Below are 24,257 nucleotides of genomic sequence, written 5' to 3' on the forward strand. Positions count from 1 at the left end.
GATGTTGCAGGGAGTGCTTAAAGGAAACTGGATTACTGGCTGGCATGTAAGAGTTCTTGGTATCACTCAGATTAAAGCTGATTTTTCTGCAGTTACTCTAGCAGGGGTTCACTTATTTTATAAACATTACTAAAGTTCTCAGGGACATAGTTTAGAGATGGACTTGACAGTGCTAAGTTAACAGTTGGACTCGATCTTAAAGGTATTTTCCAACTAAAACAATTCTATGATTCTGTTATTAGTTCTGTTCTGCACAGGTAAACTACTTTCAACTTCCTTAATTTGGGACTTTGCATCCCCCAGGTTTCAGATCTTCCTTCCTACCAAACACATTGTGGATCACAACAGATTAATTAGATGACTAGAAATAGAATAATAGAATCACAGGATGGTTTGGGTTGAAGGGACCTTCCAAGCCCATCCAGTGCCCCCCCTGCCATGAGCAGGGACATCTTCACCAGCTCAGGTTGCTCAGAGCCCCGTCCAGCCTGGCCTGGGATGTCTCCAGGGATGGCTCATCCACCACCTCTCTGGCCAACCTGGGCCAGGCTCTCACCACCCTCAGGGCAACAATTTCTTCCTCATGTCCAGCCTGAATCTCCCTCCTTTAGTTTAAACCCATCACCCCTTGTCCTATCGCAACAGGCCCTGCTAAGAAGCCTTATAATAAATAATTCCTGCCGTTCAGGGGGAGCACGGACCAGCTGAGGTCTGGGCAGCTCCAGCTCTGCAGGTCAGACTAGGACTAGCAGGACGGTTTGCACAGACCCACAGATGGGAATCGGTCTTGAGTCCCATTCTTGGGACGAAGCCTTTTTGTGCACCTCTGTTGGGAATACTGACCGTCTAAATGTGTTGTTTGAGGTAGCTAGAGCTGCATAGAAGTTTTCTTGATTTTCAGTAGTATATAATGCAGCTTCTTTGAGCGTTCTTATTGTAGCTCTGGTCTCATCTGTGCCTTGCAATCAAAATATATCAATGAAACAATGTCAGGGCTTAGCACTTCCCTTCTGTCCAAGAGACAGTTACCCCATGTCTTCATTACAAGAAAGAGATGCTGTCAGAGAACCTGACTAACACTGTGTCTTTTCAGACATAAAAACAGAAAGTGAGGGACTCGTAAATGGGGGGGCCCCTCTTTCACGCTGAGCTCCATTAGGTTTTAGACATGTATTTAGAGAGTGTGTATAGGAAAGACAGAGATGGTTAACTCGCTCTCTCTAGCATCATGTGGTTGTGGGAGCATCACCGCAGTCAATTATTTGAGAGGAGAATCAGCAGATGCTCCTGAAGGAGATTTTTCTGATCCTCGGTGTGTCTGACACGTGGAGTAAATTAAGGCAGATGCAGCATTTCAGCAAATAAGCACATTTCTCTTTTTGTGACTGGATAGGGAGATTGTCAGTGTTCCCATGTGGTAACAAGGAGTCTGCACCATTGGGATCCACGCGCTTTAAGAGCACATATGTTGAGTGTGAAGCCCAAATAATATACACAGAGAGCAGCTGTGGTGCGAGGAATGGTGACTGAAGATGCTGTCTGCACTGGATTCTGGCCGCAAGCGATGCACGTCTTTTTGGCCAGCACCATGCCAATGCGTACAGTCATTTCTGTCATGCTGATTACCTCAGAAGTTTAATTAAACTATGAAATCTTGGCTTTTCTGCTCCAAATCCAAAAATAGCTGGGGAAGGATTAATCCCAATTTCAGTCTGTTTGGAGACCTTCAGAAAATACCAGAAACTTGTACCACTTGTCAGGTGGAAAATGTTAAGAGTTTAGCAGGGTTTTGTGTTTTAAGCTGCTGTAGATCCTGTTTTCTATAAAGATTAATAACACTTTTCTCAAGCTTAGTACAAGCACCTCACAGCTCCTTTTCCAGGACTGACATCTGCTGCTGTTTTCACAGACGCCGAGGGGCTTCTGAGAATTAAAGAGGAGAACCAGAAGCATTATCGCAGGGCTCAGCGGCATCAGGAGAAGAAAGAGAAGATCCAGAGGCATAACCGCAAGCTGGGAGACCTGGTGGAGAAAAAAACCTACGACTTGAAAACCCAGTACGAGCACCTGGCAAACCTTCGTCGGACGCATATCCTGGAGCTGACATCAGTCATATTTCCCATTGAAGAAGTAAAGACAAGCATGAGGTACAGGAGGTTTATCCCTTTGGACTCATTTTGCTTTAGACACCCAGAAGTGAGTCATGTAAGTCAAAGCCAGACGCTCTGGCTCCCTTAGTATCTGTGGGGAGAAGATGTTTCCCAAAAACGAAGCATCTGACCCAATGTCAAGGGTTTAGATTGCGGGGTGACAATAAAACTCTGGCAGATGTATTGTTAACTCCCTCTCCCCACACTTCCCATTTTTGCTCCTCCCTCTCCCCCCTTCCCACTCAGCACAGGCGATCCGGGGAAAAATTAACCATGTTTTACTAATGCTACTAATAAGAATAGAGAAAATAATACAAAATATACAAAACCAATCTTGAAAATCTCAGCAGCTGCAGAGGTGGCAACCAAAGTCCTGGACTGGACTCTGCAGCCAACCGGAGCTGGATTCAGTCTCTCACTGGCCTCAGTTCACAGGGACGACTCGCAAGGTCCTCTCCTAATGTCGGCCATAAGCAGATAGGAAAAAAAGGCAAAGGGAAAAGAAGGACGAGATCCTCATGATCTCCCACTTTTATATGAAGTATTCACGTGAATGGGATGTTATACACCGTTGGTCAGTTTCTTGGTCACTGGTTTCTCATTGCCCCTCTTGCGAGATGTCCATCCATGCTTATCAATAACTTCACATTCCATTGCTGTGTTCACCAAAACATGTGTCTGGTTCTTCAGGAAAATGCAGCTGATATGAAGCTTTAGCTGACAGGCAAATTCACTAAAAGAGAAACTTGTTTTTACCAAAACCAGGACACCCAAAGACAGAGGTCCAGAGTAGAACAATCTGGAGGTGCTGGCATCTCCCCACCGAGAGATCTGAGGTGTGTGTCCAATGTTAAACTTTCTTAAAATAGACAATTGAAAACCTCAGAAGAAAGGAAACTAGTTTTGGGAACAGGGAGTTTTGCTCTCCATGAAATCTGTCCAAGCTATAATCTATTATATATTTTAAAACTTCTGTAAAAACACTTGGTTCTTCTTGGGGTGCTACAGAGATCCTGCAGACGTGTCTTCTGAGAGCGACAACGCCATGACCTCGAGCACTGTGAGCAAGCTCGCGGAAGCCAGGAGAACCACGTATCTCTCGGGGAGATGGGTGTGCGATGATCACAACGGGGACACCAGCATCGGTATCACAGGGCCTTGGATAACCCTTCCTAATAACGGAGATTATTCAGCGTATTACAACTGGGTGGAAGAGAAGAAGACGACGCAAGGGCCAGGTAAGGAGCAAGGTCGCATTAGGTGTTTGGGTTACTCCAGAAGATGCTGAGGAGCAGCAGCCTGGTCCGTTTGTTCTCATCCAGACAAACCTGAATCAGAAATAAACACCAGGACAGGGATTAGTCCACTGAAAATCCCCTTTTGCAGGAAACGCTCCCTGGGACACAGCGCAGTGTAATAGATAAAGTTAATTATTCACAGTTTTGACATGGTTCACATGCTGTCGTTTTAACGGGAATTCCAAGAATTACTATTTTCTACCAACTTCTGACAGATTTCACTGTAAATGATTGCTGGATTCAGGCTGTTCTCAATACTTAGAAATGACATTTTCCAGAGTAGACTTGAGTAACGCATTAACACACCCACTGAGGCTTCATTTCAAACGAGACTTTTCATGATGTTTTTATTTCTTTCAGACATGGAACATAATAACCCTGCTTATACCATCAGTGCTGCTTTGTGCTATGCAACTCAGCTCGTTAACACTTTGTCTCTCATACTTGACGTAAATCTTCCCAAGAAGCTCTGCAACAGGCAAGTAAATGCAAGTCTCTGAGGAGGTGAATCAGTGACCAGTTTTGACTGATCTTAAATTGGTTTGGTTTTGGGAACAAAGTCATTACCTGGAACAGCTTTTGTGGTGGCGGTTGATGGCTCATGGGTTTTTGTGTTGTTTCATTTTGGACAGCTTGTAGGATTTTAGACCACAGTTTATAGTCCCTCCCTCCTTTTTTACCTCCTGAGAGTGTAGACCAACCATCACAGTTAAAAATAACAGCTTTCTAACTGACTTAAGTCAGCGTCCTCACATTAGGAATGAAATATGACTGTCCATGAACAGCACTTTTCATTTTATGAGACCCTACTGTGCTTTACAAAATCCCAGCCCAATTCAGCAGCTCTTAGTCATCTTGAATAACTCCGCTACATCAAGCGCTGTAGAACAAGTCCTTATAATATGGCATGAAAGCTGTGTAATTCTTTTGGGGATAAAACACCTATGCAGAACACACCTGGCTGCCAAACGTCTGGGAGTCTATTGCGTAAACCCCATTTGTGATGAAAAACACTGTTAGATTTTTATATGTCTATGTGGAGCTGATGGGATCTGTACAGAAGTAGAACTGATGGAGCTTGGACCTACTCAGTCTTCCAAGGTCTTAGTTATGTTGTTGAGATTCTTTAAGCGTTTAAGGTAGTGGCTGCCAAAGCGAGGGCACAACAGTTGTGTGGGGTCTCTGCGTTTTTTTTATTACTATTATTTGGGCGTTCTGTCTCTGCAGAAGGGAAAGGTTGGGAATGGGAAGTGATGAAAGATGTAAAATGAGAGCTGAAGTAGGTTGGCTACAGTGGATCCTTGAGTTTCCTACAGTTTACATCACTTGTCCTGCTGAAACCGGTGAGACTGGGGCAAGCAGCCCTCGCCGATGAAACGCTAACGGTCTTGCTAGGTGAAAAATTGATCTCCTGAGCACTCTAAAACTGGCTGTACAGTTTAAACAAGTGCTCGCTGTGAGGATTTTTACTCTGGGATTTGTTAGGAAGCCAGGGCACATAATGCTGATGTCTCCAGTAGATGTATTTTCACAGCATTTTGCCTTCTTTAAATATATATATAATATATACATGTGTTTGATGTTTCAACAGCGAGTTCTGTGGAGAGAATCTCAGCAGACACAGGTTCATGCGGGCAGTGAAGAAGCTGAATGCGAACATCCTTCACCTTTGCTTCTCTCAGGTAGGGGGAATGCACATTGGGATTCTTTCAACAGCTTTTAAAGTATCAGCTGTGCCTGCAGGTTTCCTCCTGTAACTGATGGTGTATTTTTCTTACCTTCCCCTCGGTAGCACGTCAATTTAGACCTGTTGCACCCGCTGCATACGCTCAGGAACCTCATGTACCTGGTCAGCCCAGACACAGAGAACTTGGGCAGGTAAGAAGAGCGGTACCTCAGCTCTCCTGTGACCCTTTTGAAGCTACACATTTGTCTTGTTACTTACGAGGAAATCTCTTCTGCTATACCTATAAACGAGCTCTCAGCACACCAGAGATCAGGGTATTTACAAGGAGAGGACAGAAAAAGGGGGTCCTGAGTAGGAATTTAGATTTCAGAGATGTGTGATGTGCTTCTAGTAGGCTCAGCTTTGTAGCTGATGATGCCAGGCAGTCTCACTCTGCTCCAAATATAACCCTGCTAGCATCTTGCCAACATGTAAATACCTAAGAGAATCCAGCAATATCAACCCTAAAACAAATACTGGGTAAACCTTTCCCAAAATACTTCCAGTCAATGAACACCCTAGACCAAAGCAAACACTTCAAATACATTTAATTTATATATAAATTAAGATTAAGGACAACTTTTCAGTTAACTTAGTATGTGTTGAAAAGAACATCAGTTCATGTGGGCTACATGCACCAGATTTAATAATTATATATATATTTTTTTTACAACTTAAATATAAGAAAGCCAATTATATTAATTTCCTGTTGGGATAATCCAGTCACAAGTCACTTGTGTCTGAGGCAGTCTGCAATTATTTGTTTAATCTGACTAGTCCTTTATTGCCCCTTAAACACATTAATGTTCTGAAACCTACTTTTCCACTTTGTTCTCATGTACAGATCTAGTTTTATTTAAAAAAACAGGACTCACGTACATGTCTCTAACCACTTCCCTTCTGTTCTTTGAGTACATCCCTACTGATTCAACCCAAAGATACAGGGAGCCAAATCTTTGTAACAGCTCAGTTTGGAAAAAAATGATCTGCTTTTGCTGCTTCTCTGCAAACCAGGAGAGTGTAGGAAATAGCAGAGAGTGAAGAGCTGTGTCCTGGAAAGCAGCTGCTGTAAAGGTGCCACAGTGGGTCTCGTCTCTCTGTGCAAATGTTACAGAGCTTTAAATGCATCAGTTGGTCCATATAGTAAAAGAGGTTACAGGAAAGAGTCAGAGAAGATTCAGTCTGTATGAAATACTCTCAGCTCGCTAGAGATGAGATTGAGAGATGACTTGATTTCCACACCTTCACGGGGAAAAAATACAGGCTACTGGATGGCTTTACAGACACCATTGGAAGTGAAGAGTCTGAGCTAGGTTGAAATGAGACACATGCAGTTAACACAGAGATTAATTACAAGCAAGAATGAAAGGGGGGATTCTCTGTTTCCTTATGCTGTCAAGGCCAGATGCATTTCTGGAATGGATGTTTTCATCAGGCAGAGGTTACTGGGCTCAGGACAGGGGGAACATCTAGAATGTAATCACAGAATCACAGAACAGTTTGAGTTGAAGGGACCTTCAAAGCTCCCCCAGTGCCCCCCCTGCCATGAGCAGGGACATCTTCACCAGCTCAGGTTGCTCAGAGCCCCGTCCAGCCTGGCCTGGGATGTCTCCAGGGATGGTTCAGCCACCACCTCTCTGGCCAACCTGGGCCAGGCTCTCACCACCCTCAGGGACAACAATTTCTTCTTCGTGTCCAGCCTGAATCTCCCCTTCTTTATATTAAAACCACCACCCCTTGTCCTATCACAACAGGCCCTGTTGAAAAGTCTGTCCCCATCTTTCTTATCTGCCTCTTTTAAGCACAGAAAGGCCACAATGAGGTCTCCCCGGAGCTTCTCTTCTCCAGCTGAACACCCCAACTCTCTCAGCCTGTCCTCCCAGCAGAGCTGTTCCAGCCTTGGGTCATTCCTGTGGCTCCTCTGGCCCCTCTCCATCAGGTCCATGTGTGTCCTGTGCTGAGGACCCAGAGCTGGACCAGCACTGCAGGGGGGTCTCACCAGAGCGGGGCAGAGGGGCAGAATCACCTCCCTCCTCCTGCTGCCCTCGGGGCTGGGGATGCAGCCCAAGATACAGTTGGTTTCTGGGCTGCAAGCGCACGTTGCCAGCTCATGTCCAACCTTTCAACCCCCAGCAGCCCCAAGTACTTCTCCTGGGGTCTGCTCTCCATCTGTTCATCCCTGGCTTGGACTGATACTGAGAGCTGCCCTGACCCAGGTGCAGGACCTTGCACTTGGCCTTGTTGAACCTCATGAGGTTCACATGGGCTCACTTCTCCAGCTTGTCCAGGTCCCTATGCATGACATCCTGTCCCTCAAGTGTGTCAGATGCACCACTCAGCTCTTTTTTAATGGCCTTTGTTATAGGACAGGTCACTCTGGATGATCTAATGCTCCCTTCTGGCCTTAAACCTGATGACTCTCTTCTCAGGTTGCCTTGTTAAGCAGAGCGCTTTGCCAGAAGGCAGTGCTCCCATTCCTTTCCGCATTATGAAAGAGGAGTGTTTACCTTTAATTTCTCAGCTGTCCGCAGGGTTTGCAGCAACCAGCTCTCTTTATTTTCCTTTAGATATCTAGGCTTAGAGTTGCTTGTATAAGCTACTGTTTTCAGATAGCAATTAAAGCTTGGTAAAATTATATCTATGCAGAGTCCTCTGTGTTTCACCACCTCCATGAAAAACTCACACGGGGTCACCAGCCTCTGAAACCACCTGCTTTGGCTCAGTAAGGGTATTTTGGATTTTGGCTGCCTGTACTTGAGTGCAAAGCAGCAGGATGGGGCGGATGCAATTGCTTCTCCCACCAGGCAGTGGCAGCAGGTAACACAGAGTCACAGCACCAGTGGGTTTGGCCAGAACCTCCGGAGATCCAGCCCATCGCCCCCCTCAAAGCAGAACGGACTGGAGCACGTTGGCAGACGGGGGACAGATGTTTTAGCAGGGCCTGTTGTGGCAGGACAAGGGGTGATGGTTTTAAACTAAAGGAGGGAGATTCAGGCTGGACATGAGGATTAAATTGTTGGCCCTGAGGGTGGTGAGAGCCTGGCCCAGGTTGGCCAGCGAGGTGGTGGCTGAACCATCCCTGGAGACATCCCAGGCCAGGCTGGACGGGGCTCTGAGCAACCTGAGCTGGTGAAGATGTCCCTGCTCATGGCAAGGGTGGCACTGGGGGAGCTAGGAAGGTCCCTTCAACCCAAACCATCCTGTGATTCTATGATTCTAAGTTACTCAGGACTGTGGCCGTCAGGATTTTTAATATCTCCACTTATGGCAACCTCACAGCCTCTCTGGGCAACCTGTTTCAGTGTTTGACCAGCCTCATAGTAAAGAAGTTGTTGAGATGTTGCTCAGGGTAAGTGTTGCTGTGGGCAGTATCTCCAGTGAGTTGTGCCAGCCCGGTTCTAAGCTGTAAACTGCACCCTTCCTCTGGCTGACAGAGCTGCAGCATCTTGGCCTGGCCAGGGCTGGTGTTAAAAATAAAAGCTGTTCCACATCAAGCTGAGATTTCCACCGGTGGAGCTGTGAGATATTACCAAAAGTGGGTTTTCTTGCAGGTGTGTTTCACCATCCACCGCCAAAGCAGAACAGCTCTTGGGCCGTTCCTGCTCTGCGGATTGGAACCAACTGTCGCTTCCTTGGCCTCATGTTTTAGTTGCACCATTGTCAGTTACCTCTGTAGCCAGTGAGTTTCTCTCTTGCTGACTGATAAACACAGAGGTGTTTTAACTTCTCTGCTGGATGCAGGACAGAGCAGGATGCTTTGGAGGGTCTGGGGCTCATACCAGCAATGGGACCTGGTGATTGGACTAGAAGATCTTTTGGGGTTCCTTCCAATCACAGAATGTCAGGGGTTGGAAGGGACCTGGAAAGCTCATCCAGTGCAATCCCCCCATGGAGCAGGAACACCCAGATGAGGTTACACAGGAAGGTGTCCAGGCGGGTTGGAATGTCTGCACAGAAGGAGACTCCACAACCTCCCTGGGCAGCCTGGGCCAGGCTCTGACACCCTCACCAGGAACAAGTTTCATCTCATATTTAAGTGGAACCTTCTGTGTTCCAGTTTGTACCCATTGCCCCTTGTCCTATTGTTGGTTGTCACTGAGAAGAGCCTGGCTCCATCCTCCTGACACTGCCCCTTTCCATATTGATCCCCAGGAATGAGTCCCCCCTCAGTGTCCTCTTGTCCAGCTCCAGAGCCCCAGCTCCCTCAGCCTTTCCTCACACGGGAGATGCTCCACTCCCTTCAGCATCTTGGTGGCTGCGCTGGACTCTCTGCAGCAGTTCCCTGTCCTGCTGGAACTGAGGGGCCACAAGTGGACACAAGATTCCAGGTGTGGTCTCCCCAGGGCAGAGCAGAGGGGCAGGAGAACCTCTCTGACCTACTGACCACCCCCTTCTAACCCACTCCAGGTACCATTGGCTTCCTGGCCACAAGAGCCCAGTGCTGGCTCATGGTCACCCTGCTGTCCCCAGGACCCCCAGATCCCTTTCCCCTACGCTGCTCTTCAACAGGTCATTCCCCAACTTATAATGGAACCTGGGGTTGTTCCTGCCTGACTCTACACTTGCTCGAACATGCAGTGACTCTGTGACAGTCCCACACTGACCCCGCTGTGTCCGCATTCGCAGGTCCGGCCCTTTTGAAATCAGCGCCGACCTCGAAGACTCCATGGAATTTGTGGACCCCAGCGCCCCCGGCGAGACGGACGAGAGCGGCGACGAGCGCGTCAGCGACGAAGAGACGGACCTGGGGACGGACTGGGAGAACCTGCCCAGCCCCAGGTTCTGCGACATCCCCTCCCAGCAGGCGGAGATGCTGCAGAGCCAGAGCACGCAGGCGTCGCAGCCCATCGCCAGCAGCAGCGCCGGGGGAATGATCTCATCCGCCGCCGCCTCCGTCACCTCCTGGTTCAAGGCATACACAGGACATCGCTAACCAGCGAGGGGAAAGGCTCGGAGGAGCCGATGCTATAGTACAAACCTTACATATCGAGTTTAAGTAGTGCCTGGAACAAAGAAAAGGTCAGACTTTCATTTTGTAAACCAGAAAACAAAATACCAACAAACCCAAACATTTTTATTTAACCAAGATGACTGTGATGGTACCGTTTTTGTAAATTAGCTAGCTACGTGCTCCTGATGGGCTCTGCGATGGCACTTTGTGTCCTGGTTCTGTCTGCGTTATTATCGAGGAAAAAGGACCTGGCAGCCTCCAGCTCTGCGTTCTGAGGAAGAAGCAGCTTGTGGAGGGTTTGGATCGGGATGAAGGCTGCTCGCTGTGCAGCCCGGACAGCGTGCAAATGCACTTCACGTTTTAACTCCTTACAGGGTTTTCCTTTGTGTGTGTTTTAAATCTGTCTTGCATCATGCAAAAACTGCGGATTTCTAAATTTTTTTTCATTCAGGACGTCAAGATGATGCATTTTTAACATGTTTTCTAATCTCCGTTGCCATATTTTTAATACGAAGAATCGGCATGGATGGGAATTCTCACAGCGAATTGCTCTTACTTTTAGATTTGGTTGTGAATGAGTTTTGCTGTAGAAAAGTGGCTTGTTTCATGTTGGTAGTCTGGAAGCTCCGTGTTGTGCTGTTCGAAGCACACAGGCTCTTTACTCTTAATATCACACACCAAAGAAACACTGGACATTCTCTTCGCTAGACCCACATTTGACACCGATACAGGATTGCGTCGTTGCAATAATATTGATCAGCTACACCACCACATTGCCACTTTTCTTAATACTAGAAAAACCTCATTTGATGCTATTTTAGTGAAGTCACGCGTTCTCCACACTACATGTATTTTAAACCCAGTTTTATTTTGTGTTTATGGTGGGGTTTATGTTCTTTTGTTTAGTGAATGCCAACAAGTTGGTTTCATTTAGCTGCGGCTCCTTCTCTTTGGCCTGGGGGATAGGAATCTATGGTCAGTAGTTTCTTTTTTGTTTTAAAACCAAAGATCCTTAATTCCACACATTGTTCAATGGAGACACCCTCGGTTCTACCATTCTTTTGGTCTTGGTTACCTTCAGAGGGCCAAATGTCATCTTAGGACTGGATTAATGGAGGAGTAGTTAGATTTATACAGACCCAAAATTACATTTGGCCCTTTGAAGGCAAGCGAGAGGCTGCTGTGGTCACCAGTGAAAATGGGTTTGGCACAGGGCGTTTCAAAAAGATGGACCCAATTTGAAATCACTGCCTTTTGAAACTGGGTCCAACTTTTCGAAACACCCTGTAAATCCAGCAGTTGGGTTTAAGGGATCAGCCAAGACTCCCTTGACTATGGTGATGGGCTGGGAGGGTTTAGTCTCTGCTCAGTTCACGGCATTTTACTCGCAGCTATTGGACCCTTTGCAGTTCTAAGCAACCAGTGCTATATACTGGGTATACTGGGCTCTTAGCATTGCTCAGCTCCTTCTGCTCCCCATTAATTTTGCACTGGACCCCACCATATAAATCTTCCTTTTCTTTATTAATATACATTTCAGTCACTCTTTCATTGCTGCCTTTGTGCTGCTTTGAACCCCTAAAGGCCAGGCTGTGATACTATTTGTGCACCGTCATTTAGGGGTAAAACGAAACCCAACAAACACGCCACCATCACAAAAACCTTTTTAAAGCCATATACTTCATAACCATGTTTTCCAAATAATTTATTAGCAACCATGTCCCATTCTGAAAGTGCACAAGGGCACTGCGAGGGGGTTAAAAGACGCGTCGGGGTCGGTCTTTTCACGTCATGTTTTTTGTACAGAATACGGATTGTGGTTTGTTTGTTTCTTTTCAAAGTGTTTTGTACACGTGTAGCTGAGGAAGAATCGTGTGTGTGTCCAAACCTCGAGTGCAATCGCCAGGATTAGTTTTCCAGGTTTGTTTTGGGGGCCGGGGAGGGAATATCTGTAATTATAGATATTTGATGACAGCCAGCTGAGGGTTTTACAAAACACTTTGCGTAGCATGAATGCGGGAATTTCAGTTTAGGCCTCGGCTTTTGTCCGTGACGGGTGATCCGGGGTGGCCAATTGGAGCTGCCGAGGAAGAGCCTCAAAATCGGGGACCTCAATGGGATGGGACACCCGGGGTCGCTCGTCACCCACAAAATCTCAGCACCTCTCTCTGCAACTTCCGAACTAGATGTAACTAAACACAAATGGTTTTGTTTTTCTAAATTTTATTGTATTATTGCAATAAATCTTTAACAGTATATCTATTTTTTTTAAGTTGTATAATTGTTACTTCTGTGTGGTTTGTTTTTGTCCACAAGAACTTCCAGCCTTCAACGCATCGCGGGGACCAGTGCAGTGCAATCGTACAGCGGTGGAATAAGCAATACCCATCCTATAATAATACTCTTACATCAAATAACTACATCTCTGTTGGATCGGGGAGAGGAGTCCTGCGAAACACCCACACGCATATATACATGTAAACAGGTAAATCCCTCCCAGCTTGGAGCTGCTTCTCTGCCCAGTGACGTTTGTTTCACCAGGTGCTGAGCCTGAATTATTTCTGCGCGCAAGGGCAGATGCTTCACTTCACAAGGTCGTTTCGGGAGGACACGAGGTAATTATTGAAGTGAGGTGTTGCACGTCTGAGCAACAGGGATGGGAAAGGGCAAGGTTTGTCACCAGGGTCACTGAATGATGGAGGGGAAGTGAAGCTGTCCCTGCTCATGGCAGGGGTTGGACTAGATGAGCTCTGAAGGTCCCTTCAACCCAAACCATGCTGATTCTACGAAACAACCCATCCCAGTTGTTTTTTTTGGGATGGGGAGCACTGATGCTCTGCGATTCCAGCCTGCTGCACGCTCCAGAGCAGCTGCTCCTGCGCACTTGGCGTTCACAGCCATGCGCAAAGCCAGGCCTGGCCCTGAGCTCAGCTTATGCCTCCAGGTCACTTAGGTCGCTGCTGTTTAAGCGGTGCCAGCAGCCCCGTGGTGCCCCAAGTCCTGTCCCTGCCCCAGGGTTGCTTGTACCAGCCCAGCATCTCCAGATGAGGCTCACAGGGACATGGCTTAGTCCTAGATTTAGGTTATGGTTGGACTTGAGCTTAAGGGTCTCTTCCAACCAAAATAATTCTAAGAGGCTGGGGAGGACAAACTGCCCCGAGGAGGCTTCAGCACCATTCCCACCTTGCAAGAAGTGGGACCGCAGACAGACGTTGGGGTTTGGTGTGAAATGATGGTTCTGGGGGCAGAATTAGGGCCAACAGTGGGGAAGGGAACCCTGATAGAGCATCATGGAACCTCCTTCCAGGGAGCAGAGACACCACGAAGGGGAAAAGCTGCTCTAGAACAGGCAGGATGGAGCCACGGTGGCTGTTCCAGTGGCATCCGTGCCAGGAGACCCCAGAGCACGAGGAGAAGTGGGTGCTTATAAAATACGGCAATGTTATTACCCCTTCAGGCAGGGCAGGCCAGCATGCAGCACCGTCTTTAGTTCTGAACACTGGGTTTTGTTAGTCCAACACTGGATCTTCCAATTGCCTCAGGAAAAAATAAGTTAGTTCATCAGGCTTTGGGTTCTCCCTGAACTGGCCATTAGGGAAACAGAAATCTGCACTTTACTAATTTACAGGAAAAAAGCCCAAAAAACCAGCTTGCAGCTCACTCTGGATGCAGAAGTTTGTTCTGTAAAACAACTGTTAACAACAACGGGGTGGTTCCGGCCAACAGCGTTAATCAATGATGGATAAAACAGCCCACGGTCCACAGCAGCTTGAGGGGAGGGTGGGGATGGGGCGGAGAGCAAATTATCCTCCGTATTCAACTGCTCCAAGGAGCAAAACAGCCCAATGCGCTTATTTTATTCTCATTTTTTCCCCTTGTTCAACAAAGGTGACCAAAATCTCACACCCTGTTCTGAAAAAAAATGACCTCACAGGCCCCTTATCTAGTTACAAAATATTTTCCTCTCCTGCTTCTATTTCAGCCCCGCAGGGACTTTCCTCGCTGTCTGCCCCGTGGGTTATCTCAAGTGTTCCAGTCCTGGGTGCGGGGCAGGAAAGCGGCTTCTTCCCCCTCTTCCTTAATTGCGATTAAGCTGGATGCTGATGGTTTTTGCCAAGACAACTCTGTCCAGAAAGTTGTTTTGCTTCTTGATCCCAGCTTGGGAGAAGCCTGCGCCCCATTAGAGAGCAAAATCACCAATTACCGAGGAGTCCTGCTCTTCCTCTTCACAGCCCATTCACGTTTTTAATGTCATTCCTGCTGCTCATCATCATCTGATTAAGGGAGTGGAGCATCTCCCTTATGCGGAAAGGCTGAGGGAGCTGGGGCTCTTTAGCTTGGAGAAGAGGAGACTGAGGGGTGACCTCATTAATGTTTATAAATATATAAAGGGTGAGTGTCAGGAGGATGGAGCCAGGCTCTTCTCGGTGGCAAACAATGATAGGACAAGGGGTAATGGGATCAAGCTGGAACACAAGAGGTTCCACTTAAATTTGAGAAGAAACTTGTTCCTGGTGAGGGTGTCAGAGCCTGGCCCAGGCTGCCCAGGGGGGTTGTGGAGTCTCCTTCTCTGCAGACATTCCAACCCACCTGGACACCTTCCTGTGTAACCTCATCTGGGTGTTCCTGCTCCATGGGGGGATTGCACTGGATGAGCTTTCCAGGTCCCTTCCAATCCCAAACATACTGTGATACTGTGATATCTATTTAGCATCCCTTTTAAATCTACTGCAAACACCCTGAATTTACCAAACGCAACTGCTCAGTTTTATTTGTTAATGGAGAGAAACGTCCTTCTGGAATCAGGATCCTGCAAAGAATCAAACCTTCCTTGTGCTCTGATTTCATCTCCTCCAGCCCATGGACGACACCAGGGAAACAGCCACGGACGAACGCTGGGGAGAGAAGGGACTTGGAGAACACAAAGGCACAAGCGCTGCTCCGCTCGGCTCACACGACCCACCAAAGAGCTGCGAAGGTTCTTCTTGCAAGGGGAAAGTTCCATATAGAGCGGACAGCAAAGCTCCCAGCGCATCCCCAAGGCAACTCCAATTCCATCCTGCACCACTCCAGCAAATCCCAGTTCATCCCAGTCCTGCACCTCACACTAAGAGAAAGGCAGGTCAGGCCGATCGAGAATGCACGTTTTATTCAAGTAAAAAAAAAAAAAGAAAGAAAACAAACAAACAAACATAAAAACCCAAACCAGACAACATAGGTATGGTAGACAAGATATATTTTTTTATTCTGACTATACAATAATATTCCTCTTTTTTTTTATCCACTGCCACACTACTATAATGGATCTGTTCTAGTCTAATTTTAAGGTTGTCCAGTTAAGTTGGCTGAAGATTCTTTAAACAAGTCGACCTTTACCTATTTAGAGTTTCCTCTCGGAAACGTTCATATATTATACAGGATATACAGATTTTTGGAACGAGACACTTAAAAACACACACGACTGTAGCCGCAACACTATCATAGCTGCATTGTAGTGAGTACGTTGTTCAGCCAGCTGTAGACTCTGTATGTACAATTAGTTTTTATAGTGTTATTTACATCGATGGACTAAAAGCTATCCGTAATCTAAAAGGTAAAGGCTCTTGTGTTTATGTGCAGTTTCATAGCCCTGTGAAAACAAAAAAAACATTGAAAAAAATAACCAAACACAACAATTATATACACTGTAAACAGCACAAGGCATGAGAATCTCCTCCTACCCCAAACAATCTCGCAGGAAAGTGTGTGTGCACTAATATTCCTCTTCCACTTCGGCTCCCGCTCCTCTGCTTTTCTTATGAATGGCGCGATTAAAGCTGTGACAAGCGGGAACCCAATGATTGTCATGAAGGCCCAACTTACAGCCTGGGATGCCCTTCTGAGAGCGGTGACAGCACATCCAGTAGCCAGGCCCGTAGGGTAACGCTTGGCAATAGGGTTTGGGATGCCACCGGCACAGCGATACGTCCCCTTTCACGTATTTCTTCTTGCACTGCTTGCAGGGGTCTTCTCTGTACCGGGGATCGCGGACCCAGCGCGAATCCGCTGGCCTGATGTTGTAATATTCGATGATGAATTTGAAGTAGTAGCAAGTGCATTTTAGGGCGACCAGGCTCCTGGTGGGAAGCAAACCAAAGATCTTCACTATGATGTGGTGAGGCAAAAAGGCCATGTACTGCTGAGGCTCCAAAAGCTGCTGGATTTTAAACCGGGTCTCCAGAAAGTCATGCGAAACCTGCTTTTTCAAGCAGGAAGGATCAAGTACTTGCAAAGCCCCTTCTGCGGGAGGAACAGAGAGGGCAGATGGCTCTGCGGGGACGCCGCTTCCGACAGATGATCTGTCGGACGCCAAAGCGTCCTCATCCTCATTTTGGGCTACTTCTGGCTTTTCTTGGGCGCTTTCCCGCAGCGGCTGTTGCTCGTGGGCGGCGGGCTGGTCGGCACGCAGGAAAAACAGCCTCCCCGGGAGCGCGTCGTCACCAGCACTGGAGTTACACAGCTTCTCTTTCCTGCGCCCTTTCTCCGTCTTGGTGACCGATATACTGATGCATAAGGGCTCTTTCCTAGCAGGGTGCAGGCTTTGCTTTGGGAAAATCACAGGCTCTTTCGACGTACAATCGACAGTCGCGTTCTTGCTGCGCAAGGAATCGGCCGGGCGGCTGGCGGCAACGGGACAGGCGGGCGGCACAGGTCTAGGGGGCTCGGTTGGTGTTTCAGCATCGCTCCTGCCGGTGGTTATTGTCAACACCGCGTGAGCCAGTCCCGAATTCACATTCTCCATCTGAGCGTCCAGCCCAGAAGAAAAAGGCTGCCGAGCAGAGGCAGCGCCATCCCACAGCTCAGCGTCACCCAGAGCGCCGCACCGTCCCCCATACCCACCCTCGGCTTCCACGGTGCCCTCCAAATCCTCCCCTGGAGCCAGGACCCCCGGGGACACCTTCCCCGCGTCCCCATCGGGCTGGGTGCCGTTGGCCAGGAGCACCCTGCCGACGTTTCGGCGGAAGCTGTTGTTCCGCGAGAGGCTCCCGGCCTCCCGCTCGCTCTGGCGCCTCAAACACTCCGACTCCAGCTTGGCCACCATGTCCAGCACCCGCACAGGCTCGCTCTGCTGCTCGCCGCACGGCCCCCTCTCCGCCGGCACCTCGCACACCTCGGCGGAGCAGAAAGGGTCCGAGGCGGGGAACGCGGCTTTGGGCGCAGCGCTCGGCCTCGTGGCGGGAGCGGGAGCGCAGGTTTTCGCGCAGTCCACCAGCAAAGCGCTCGCTCGTTGCTCCAGAAACGCCACCATCTCCACCACCGAGAGGGACCGGCCGGGGAAGACGCCCTCGCCGTGGTCGTTCCCGTAATGCACCGAACAGTGCTCGATGCCGCAGGCGAACGGCTCGGGCTGGGAGCACCTGCCGTTCGCCTCCCTCATTCTTTCCAGTTGGATTTTGGCTTTTTTAAGATCGCCGGATTTTTTCCTGCGTTTGGCCGTTCTCCCGTCAATGTCCCACGTGCTTTTGATTTTCATGGAGCCCAGGCGGCTGCCGCCGCCGCACTGCTGGGCAGCGAAGAACGCGATCTTCTCCTTCGTATTGCCAGGTTTCACCACAGCCCACACGTCCAGCGGCCCTTCCCCTTCTTCTCCCTGGTGAATCGTCGCGGACAGCGCGTTCTTCTTTTCCCTGGCGCTCAGACCATCCGCTGGACCTTTCCCGTTCATATTGCACATAGTATTTGGATAAATAATCCCCAGAAGCTTGCGAGATGGAGTCACGAGGGAGGGTTTGGGGAAAACGCTCAGTTTGGTGCAGTTGGTGGTGTATTTGTCTTCTTGCGCTGGTCTCTGATGGCTCGCAGGTGGGACTCTTAGGGAGTCCTGGCTAATTTCTGGAGATCGCTCTTTCTTCTGTAACTTGAGATATGGCTTTAAGTGCATACCAGAAACCCTAGAAAAACAGAAAGGGAAGAAGTCAGAGTTGTAAACCATGCCAAAATGGAATCAGAAAGAGCAGGCACCACCTCAAAAGAAACCACATAAGAAAGGAAAAGCAACAGCCGAGCTGCAACATCCACCCTGCGAGAGCTTCTTGCAACAGGATCATGATCTTAAGGATGGCCGAGATCTTCCTGGGAGAGAAATCTCCGTCCAGGGAGTTGCAAACAGAAATCCTGACGTTTGAGTTCTGTCTGTCACGCAAACGTAGCCAGAGGCTCCTTCTAGACTGAGAGTCACCCTTGTGTCCGCTCATTCCTTAATCCAGGTGCAAGGCACACATGGGTCCAGGGGTTTATCTTGACATGAGCTACCAGATAGAGATAGAGATGATAGAGAGATGATAGAGATAGATAGAGAGATAGAGACAGATTATCTATCTCTATCTGAGGTAGATAGAGAGATAGAGAGAGAGATAGAGAGAGAGATAGAGAGAGAGAGAGAGAGAGATAGAGAGAGAGATAGAGAGAGAGATAGAGAGAGAGATAGAGAGAGAGATAGAGAGAGAGATAGAGAGAGAGATAGAGAGAGAGATAGAGAGAGAGAGAGAGAGAGAGAGAGAGAGAGAGAGATAGAGAGATAGAGAGAGAGATAGAGAGAGAGATAGAGAGAGAGATAGAGAGAGAGATAGAGAGAGAGATAGAGAGAGAGATAGAGAGAGAGAGAATCTATCTCTATCTGAGATAGAGAGATAGAGATAGATTGAGAGACAGAGATAGATTATCTATCTATCTCTGTCTCTCTATCTATCTCTATCTGAGATAGATAGAGAGACAGAGATAGATAGAGAGACAGAGATAGATAGAGATATATTATATTCAGAGATCCTGGCAGATATCCAATCTCCTAACACCACCCAAAATAAAACCTACCCTTTAGTGTACCAATAATGGAAATTTGCTGTGCTTTCCCAACAAGGATCCTCATGCTACACATCAGATGCTCCCGCCCCGTCCCTCAGAAGTGAGAGCAGCATCACATCCAGCTGAAAAGAACCACTTCCAAAGACGTGTTTTTATTGCTAAGAATTTCAGAGCTGTGAAGGAGACACGTGGGTGCTGCTGACACAACAGTGCCGGGCACTCGGCTCCTCCGCTCTGTCACGCCTTCGCTGTCACCTTCAACTCGGAGCTCAAAAAGACACGAAAGCCACATAAGATGTAATTATCAGGAGACTTCAGGCTCTTCTCCCAGGAGGATCGCATAAGCATATTGCAGAACTAACTATAGATTATGTTTCCATGGTAATCTTTGAACTGTTACATTAAAAGGCCTTTTTGAAATGGGGATAATCTGTGCTTGAGAGTTTAAGAACAGCAGGTTCAATGCCACGTTTATCATGAGCTGATACGGACACATTCAGACACTGAATACATTTCCCTTGAGAGCCACCACCAAAACAGTTGCTTTAGTATCGCATTTCTAGCCTAAAACCGACTCTTAATTAAAAACCTCAAGCCATAACATCTATAAAGTTCGACAAATTGATAGGTGTAACACCCCCAGTTAAGACACACGATCAGTTTGTATCAGATGGATGTGGCTGGAGTTCAGTCAGGCTCTTCCCGACTGTGCTGTGGTCTGGAAACAACGACCTCGGGACACCCTCAGGATGCTACACAGGGCACCGGTGGGGACGGCACACGAGGAGGGGACACAGGACAGCTGCACAGGGAAGCCAGGAACAGTAGATGCCAACCATGAATAGAGATGGATGTAGGAGCAACCTGGAGCACAGCTCAGGGACAGTGCAGCCAGCTCTGCCCCATGGATCAGAGACTCACAGTGTGGCTGGGGTTGAAGGGACCTCTGTAGATCCCCCAGTCCAACCCCTGCTCACGCAGGGTCACAGAGCAGATCACACAGGTGGGTCCAGGGGGTTGGAATGTCTCAGAGGAGGAGACTCCACACCCACTCTGGGCAGCCTGGGCCAGGCTCTGGCACCTCCCAGCAAACAAGTTTCTGCTCATGTTCAGATGGAGCCTCCTGTGTTTCAGTCTGTGCCCGTTGCCCCTCACCCTGGCGCTGGGCACCACTGAACAGAGTCTGGTCCATCCTCTGACACCCACCCTGAGATATTGATCCCATTGATCAGATCCCTCTCAGCTTCTCTTCTCCAGCTCAACAGCCCCAGCTCTCTCGGTGTCTCCTCATCACAAAGATGCTCCAGACCCCTCAGCATCTTTGTGTCCCTCCCATAGACTCTCTCCAGTAATTCCTTGTCCTTCTTAAACTGGAGAGCCCAGACCTGGACCCAGCAGCCAGGGCTGGGGACGCTGCAGAGTTCCCGAGGGCGGAACACAGAGCTGGGCCTGGGAGCAGCGGAGCCAGCGCAGGACGCTTGGGAAGGAAGATGCTCCAGGTCCAGCTGCTGCCACCACACAGGTTTCCTCCTTCTGGCCCTAGAAGTAAGTGCGAAGGGATGGGTGACAAGTGTGGGGAGAGAGGTTTTGGGGCAGTACATTGAGAGGAAGGGGCTCAGTCCACCTTCTATGAGTGTGCATAGAACCTCGGGGTCCCCCTTGGACCCCCGCAGCGCTTTGAAGGCCAGGAGGCAGATACTGCAAAGGATGCAGTTGTGTTCTCTCCCCTCCTGATTTTCTAGGGAGATCATCACCTTATTCTTGCAACAAGACAGTGCCAAAACCACCTACCCATCACCTACAGACTGTGGGGATAACAGCTCCCATTACCACAGATACATCTACCCAGTCCCTGGGTTAATTCTCTCCCCATGCCTTCTGCTGCTGATTCCAGCTCTTGTTGGAACTGGGTCACCTCTCAATTTAGTCTCCTCTGCAAAACGCAACAGAGCTGTTCTGTTTGCCTCCTCAGTTGGATGCTAAAACCTAAAATGACCTGATAAAAATAGAACTTCAGGGTGCTGCAACAGATGAATAATAGAGAATGGGAAAGCAAGGCTGCTGTAGCTTGTTTCAGCCTGTTCTTCCACAGAATCACAGAATGGTTTGGGTTGAAGGGACCTTCCCAGCTCCCCCAGTGCCCCCCCTGCCATGAGCAGGGACATCTTCACCAGCTCAGGTTGCTCAGAGCCCCGTCCAGCCTGGCCTGGGATGTCTCCAGGGATGGTTCATCCACCACCTCTCTGGCCAACCTGGGCCAGGCTCTCACCACCCTCAGGGCCAACAATTTCTTCCTCATGTTTAACCTGAATCTCCCTCCTTTAGTTTTAAACCATCACCCCTTGTCCTATCACAACAGGTCCTGCTCTAAAGTCTGTCCCATCTTACAGGCCCCTTTTCAGTACAGAAAACAGAGTTTGCCTCATCTCAGCTGCCACTTTAGAGCTGAGCAGGGTCCAGCCACCAATGTATTCAGACCAGAGCCCAGCCTAGAAGAGCATCAGGTGAACAACTGCAGAGAACGGTGCTTACACCCCTCATCCCATCCAGAGGGGAATTTTGGAGCTGCGCTTTTCAGATCAAATAAAAGCTCCAATGGTTGCCCACCACCGTATCCCAGGGAGAAGAGGTGAATACAATTAACTACACAACTCCGCATGTTGAAATCTCATGAGCTAAGAGCAGAAGGTTCAATTTCATTCATGAGTTTTCATGGCGGGTGTTTGAAAGATGAGCTGAACGTGTTTTTAACAGGCTTTCTTCGAGCTGTTTTCAGGAATCCGGCAGGACAATCGGGTCAACACCGTTCATTAAAGAGAAGTTGCAAACGAAGGTCAGACCAGGCATTATGTGAAGGAGAACAGGACCAAACTGGTTACCCCAGCGCACTGAGGACACGTTCAGCCAGCAAAGTTGGTTCAGCTGCTCCCAGCTATTTCTGGTCTCTGGAGAAAGACAAAGGGGAGAGTTCTGCCTCACCTCTCACGGATTTCTTGTTTAAGGTTATATTTCCTCCTATGTTTCAGTTAGTCTCAGGCTCAGCCAACAATACCATTTAAGGTTGAAAAGTTATAATTTACATAACAAAATTATGCCTTAGTCAGAAGTTTCCTGCCAGAATAATTGCCTCATTTGAATTCAGCGTTCAGTTCGCTGCACTTGTTTTAATGGATCCAGATTTGAAGAAAACCTTAATTAATAACTCCAGACAGCTCTCAAGAGCATTGCTAAGCTGACCAGCTGAATCATGGTGCCACCTGCCTCCCGTTTTTTTTGGGCAGCGAAGAGAACGTCCATTTTAACCGAGCTGTTAGTAATGGACCTTACCTGAAGGTGTCACTTGGATAAAAATGGGCCCCCACACACACTTTGCTGTGAACATTAAGAACGAACTTCCAGGCAAACTTCACTTCTTCCCTGCACGTCAGCAGCACATTTTGTTTCTAGCTCCTAGAATTAGGAGGCTTCCCAGCAGAAATCACTTTGAAGATGAACCAGAGCCCAGTCCCCACCCACAGACTCACTTATTTCTGCAACACTGCAGCGCTGGCAAGCAGAGAATTGTGGCAGCTCCAGGGAAGTTTTAAATATTTAAACCCACCAAAATAGCTGTTAAAAGGTGACGTCACGTCACTGACGATTCCCTATGATACCATTCCAGAATTATTCTGTTTGCTTTTCCCCCACCCTTTAAGTTATCAAGCTTTCTAATTTTATCTTTAGAGACAACGACTCTTCAGAAGTTCATGGAGTAAAGCATGAAAAGGTTTTCAGTCTCAAACGTGCGGTTTTGAATTGTTGATAAGAGATAATTCTGCCAGGAATGATCAGCACTGAAAGAACCAGCTGTGCCGCCTTTATACTGTTATTCCATCCTTAAGCTGACAAAATAAAAAGGGCCGTTTTTTTTCTGTTCCTAATCAGCCGTGTCTAAAAAACAGGATACTTTACACTTCTGGAATTACACTGGTGATTTTACAAGTCGTAACTACGGCTTGTTTCCACTACAGTTTTATCAAGTTAGTTACTACATGGGATTGATATAGAAATAGATGTTTCCATGTGCAACATGCATGTACCCCTCCTTGCCCTGAAGACCCATAAGCTACTTAGCCAAGCTGGACAGAATCTTTCTGCGTCCTTCTGTATTTTTATATCTTCTAAATCATAGAATGCTAGGGATTGGAAGGAACCTGGAAAGCTCATCCAGTCAATCCCCCCATGAGCAGAACACCCAGATGAGGTTACACAGGAAGGTGTCCAGGCGTGGGTTGGAATGTCTGCAGAGAAGGAGACTCCACAACCCCCCTGTGCTGCCTGGGCCAGCTCTGACACCCTCATCAGAACAAGTTTCTTCTCAAATTTAAGTGAACCTCCTGTGTCCCATGTTGTAACCATTGCCCCTTTGACTTATCACTGGTTGTCACCGAGAAGAGCCTGGCTCCATCCTCCTGACACTCCCCCTTTCCATATTGATCCCAGGTATGAGTCCCCCCCTCAGTCTCCTCTTGTCGCACTCCAGAGCCCCAGCTCCCTCAGCCTTTCCTCACATGGGAGATGCTCCACTCCCTTCAGCATCTTGGTGGCTGCGCTGGACTCTCTGCAGCAGTTCCCTGTCCTGCTGGAACTGAGGGCCACAACTGGACACAAGAATTCCAGGTGTGGTCTCCCAGGGCAGAGCAGAGGGGCAGGAGAACCTCTCTGACCTACTGACCACCCCCTTCTAACCCACCCCAGGTACCACTTGGCTTCCTGGCCACAAGGGCCCAGTGCTGGCTCATGGTCATCCTGTTGTCCCCAGGACCCCCAGGTCCCTTTCCCCTACGCTGCTCTCTAATAGGTCATTCCCCAACTTATACTGGAACCTGGGGTTGTTCTGCCCAAATGCAACACTCTACATTTGCCTTTGTATATTTCATTAAATTTTTCCCTTGGAAATCACAGCAGCTTAAAGAAAACCAAAACATATTTGCGTTAGCGAAAACTCCAGCAGTGGAGGAAAAACTGTAGAAAAGGCTCCATTTCACAGCTCCTTCTAAGGTCCACAGAGAGCCCAGATGCCCCTTGCTGGGCCAGGGACTCTCACAGTGCCTGTGAAGACAAAAGATCTCAACAACACAACACAACAAAAAGTGTAATCTGCTCAAACACCACAGTTTTCTGGCCGAATGACCGGAAGGTTTTATTAAGGCGAAAATTTCAATCGAAACCCCAAGTTTCCTGTGATTTCTTTTTGTAAACACTAACTCCAATCGGCAAAAGTTCCGAGCGTTGCTGACTGCACACCGCAG

The 24,257-nt window shown here is 48.2% G+C and overlaps 2 protein-coding genes across 6 annotated transcripts in view; one reads left to right on the forward strand and one right to left on the reverse strand.

The window, feature by feature from the left end:
• ATG14 (autophagy related 14) overlaps positions 1-21,974 on the forward strand; it is a gene marked incomplete at its 5' end in the record, with an annotated part of 31,134 nt that extends 9,160 nt beyond the window's left edge. The window contains 8 exons of one of the 3 annotated variants that reach the window (XR_013922173.1): positions 1,910-2,147; positions 3,159-3,388; positions 3,809-3,930; positions 5,044-5,130; positions 5,241-5,326; positions 9,801-12,045; positions 12,442-12,740; positions 14,983-15,069. Coding sequence is in view for 1 of the 3 variants with exons in the window: in XM_080345126.1 (XP_080201252.1) it covers positions 1,910-2,147; positions 3,159-3,388; positions 3,809-3,930; positions 5,044-5,130; positions 5,241-5,326; positions 9,801-10,107 (1,070 nt within the window). Of the gene's footprint in view, positions 1-1,909; positions 2,148-3,158; positions 3,389-3,808; positions 3,931-5,043; positions 5,131-5,240; positions 5,327-9,800; positions 12,318-12,441; positions 12,741-14,982; positions 15,070-21,720 lie in introns of those variants that run through there. The other 2 variants (XR_013922174.1, XM_080345126.1) reach the window with 2 other exon arrangements.
• FBXO34 (F-box protein 34) overlaps positions 15,053-24,257 on the reverse strand; it is a 42,743-nt gene continuing 33,538 nt past the window's right edge. For 2 of the 3 annotated variants that reach the window (XM_080345124.1, XM_080345123.1), the window contains one exon: positions 15,055-18,056. In XM_080345124.1, the coding sequence (XP_080201250.1) occupies positions 15,878-18,056 (2,179 nt within the window). In that variant the 3' untranslated portion in view covers positions 15,055-15,877. Of the gene's footprint in view, positions 18,057-24,257 lie in introns of all 3 variants that reach the window. The other variant, XM_080345125.1, reaches the window with a different exon arrangement.

The sequence above is a fragment of the Nesoenas mayeri genome (genome assembly GCF_963082525.1).
Source record: "Nesoenas mayeri genome assembly, chromosome: 5".
Lineage (NCBI taxonomy): Eukaryota > Metazoa > Chordata > Aves > Columbiformes > Columbidae > Nesoenas > Nesoenas mayeri.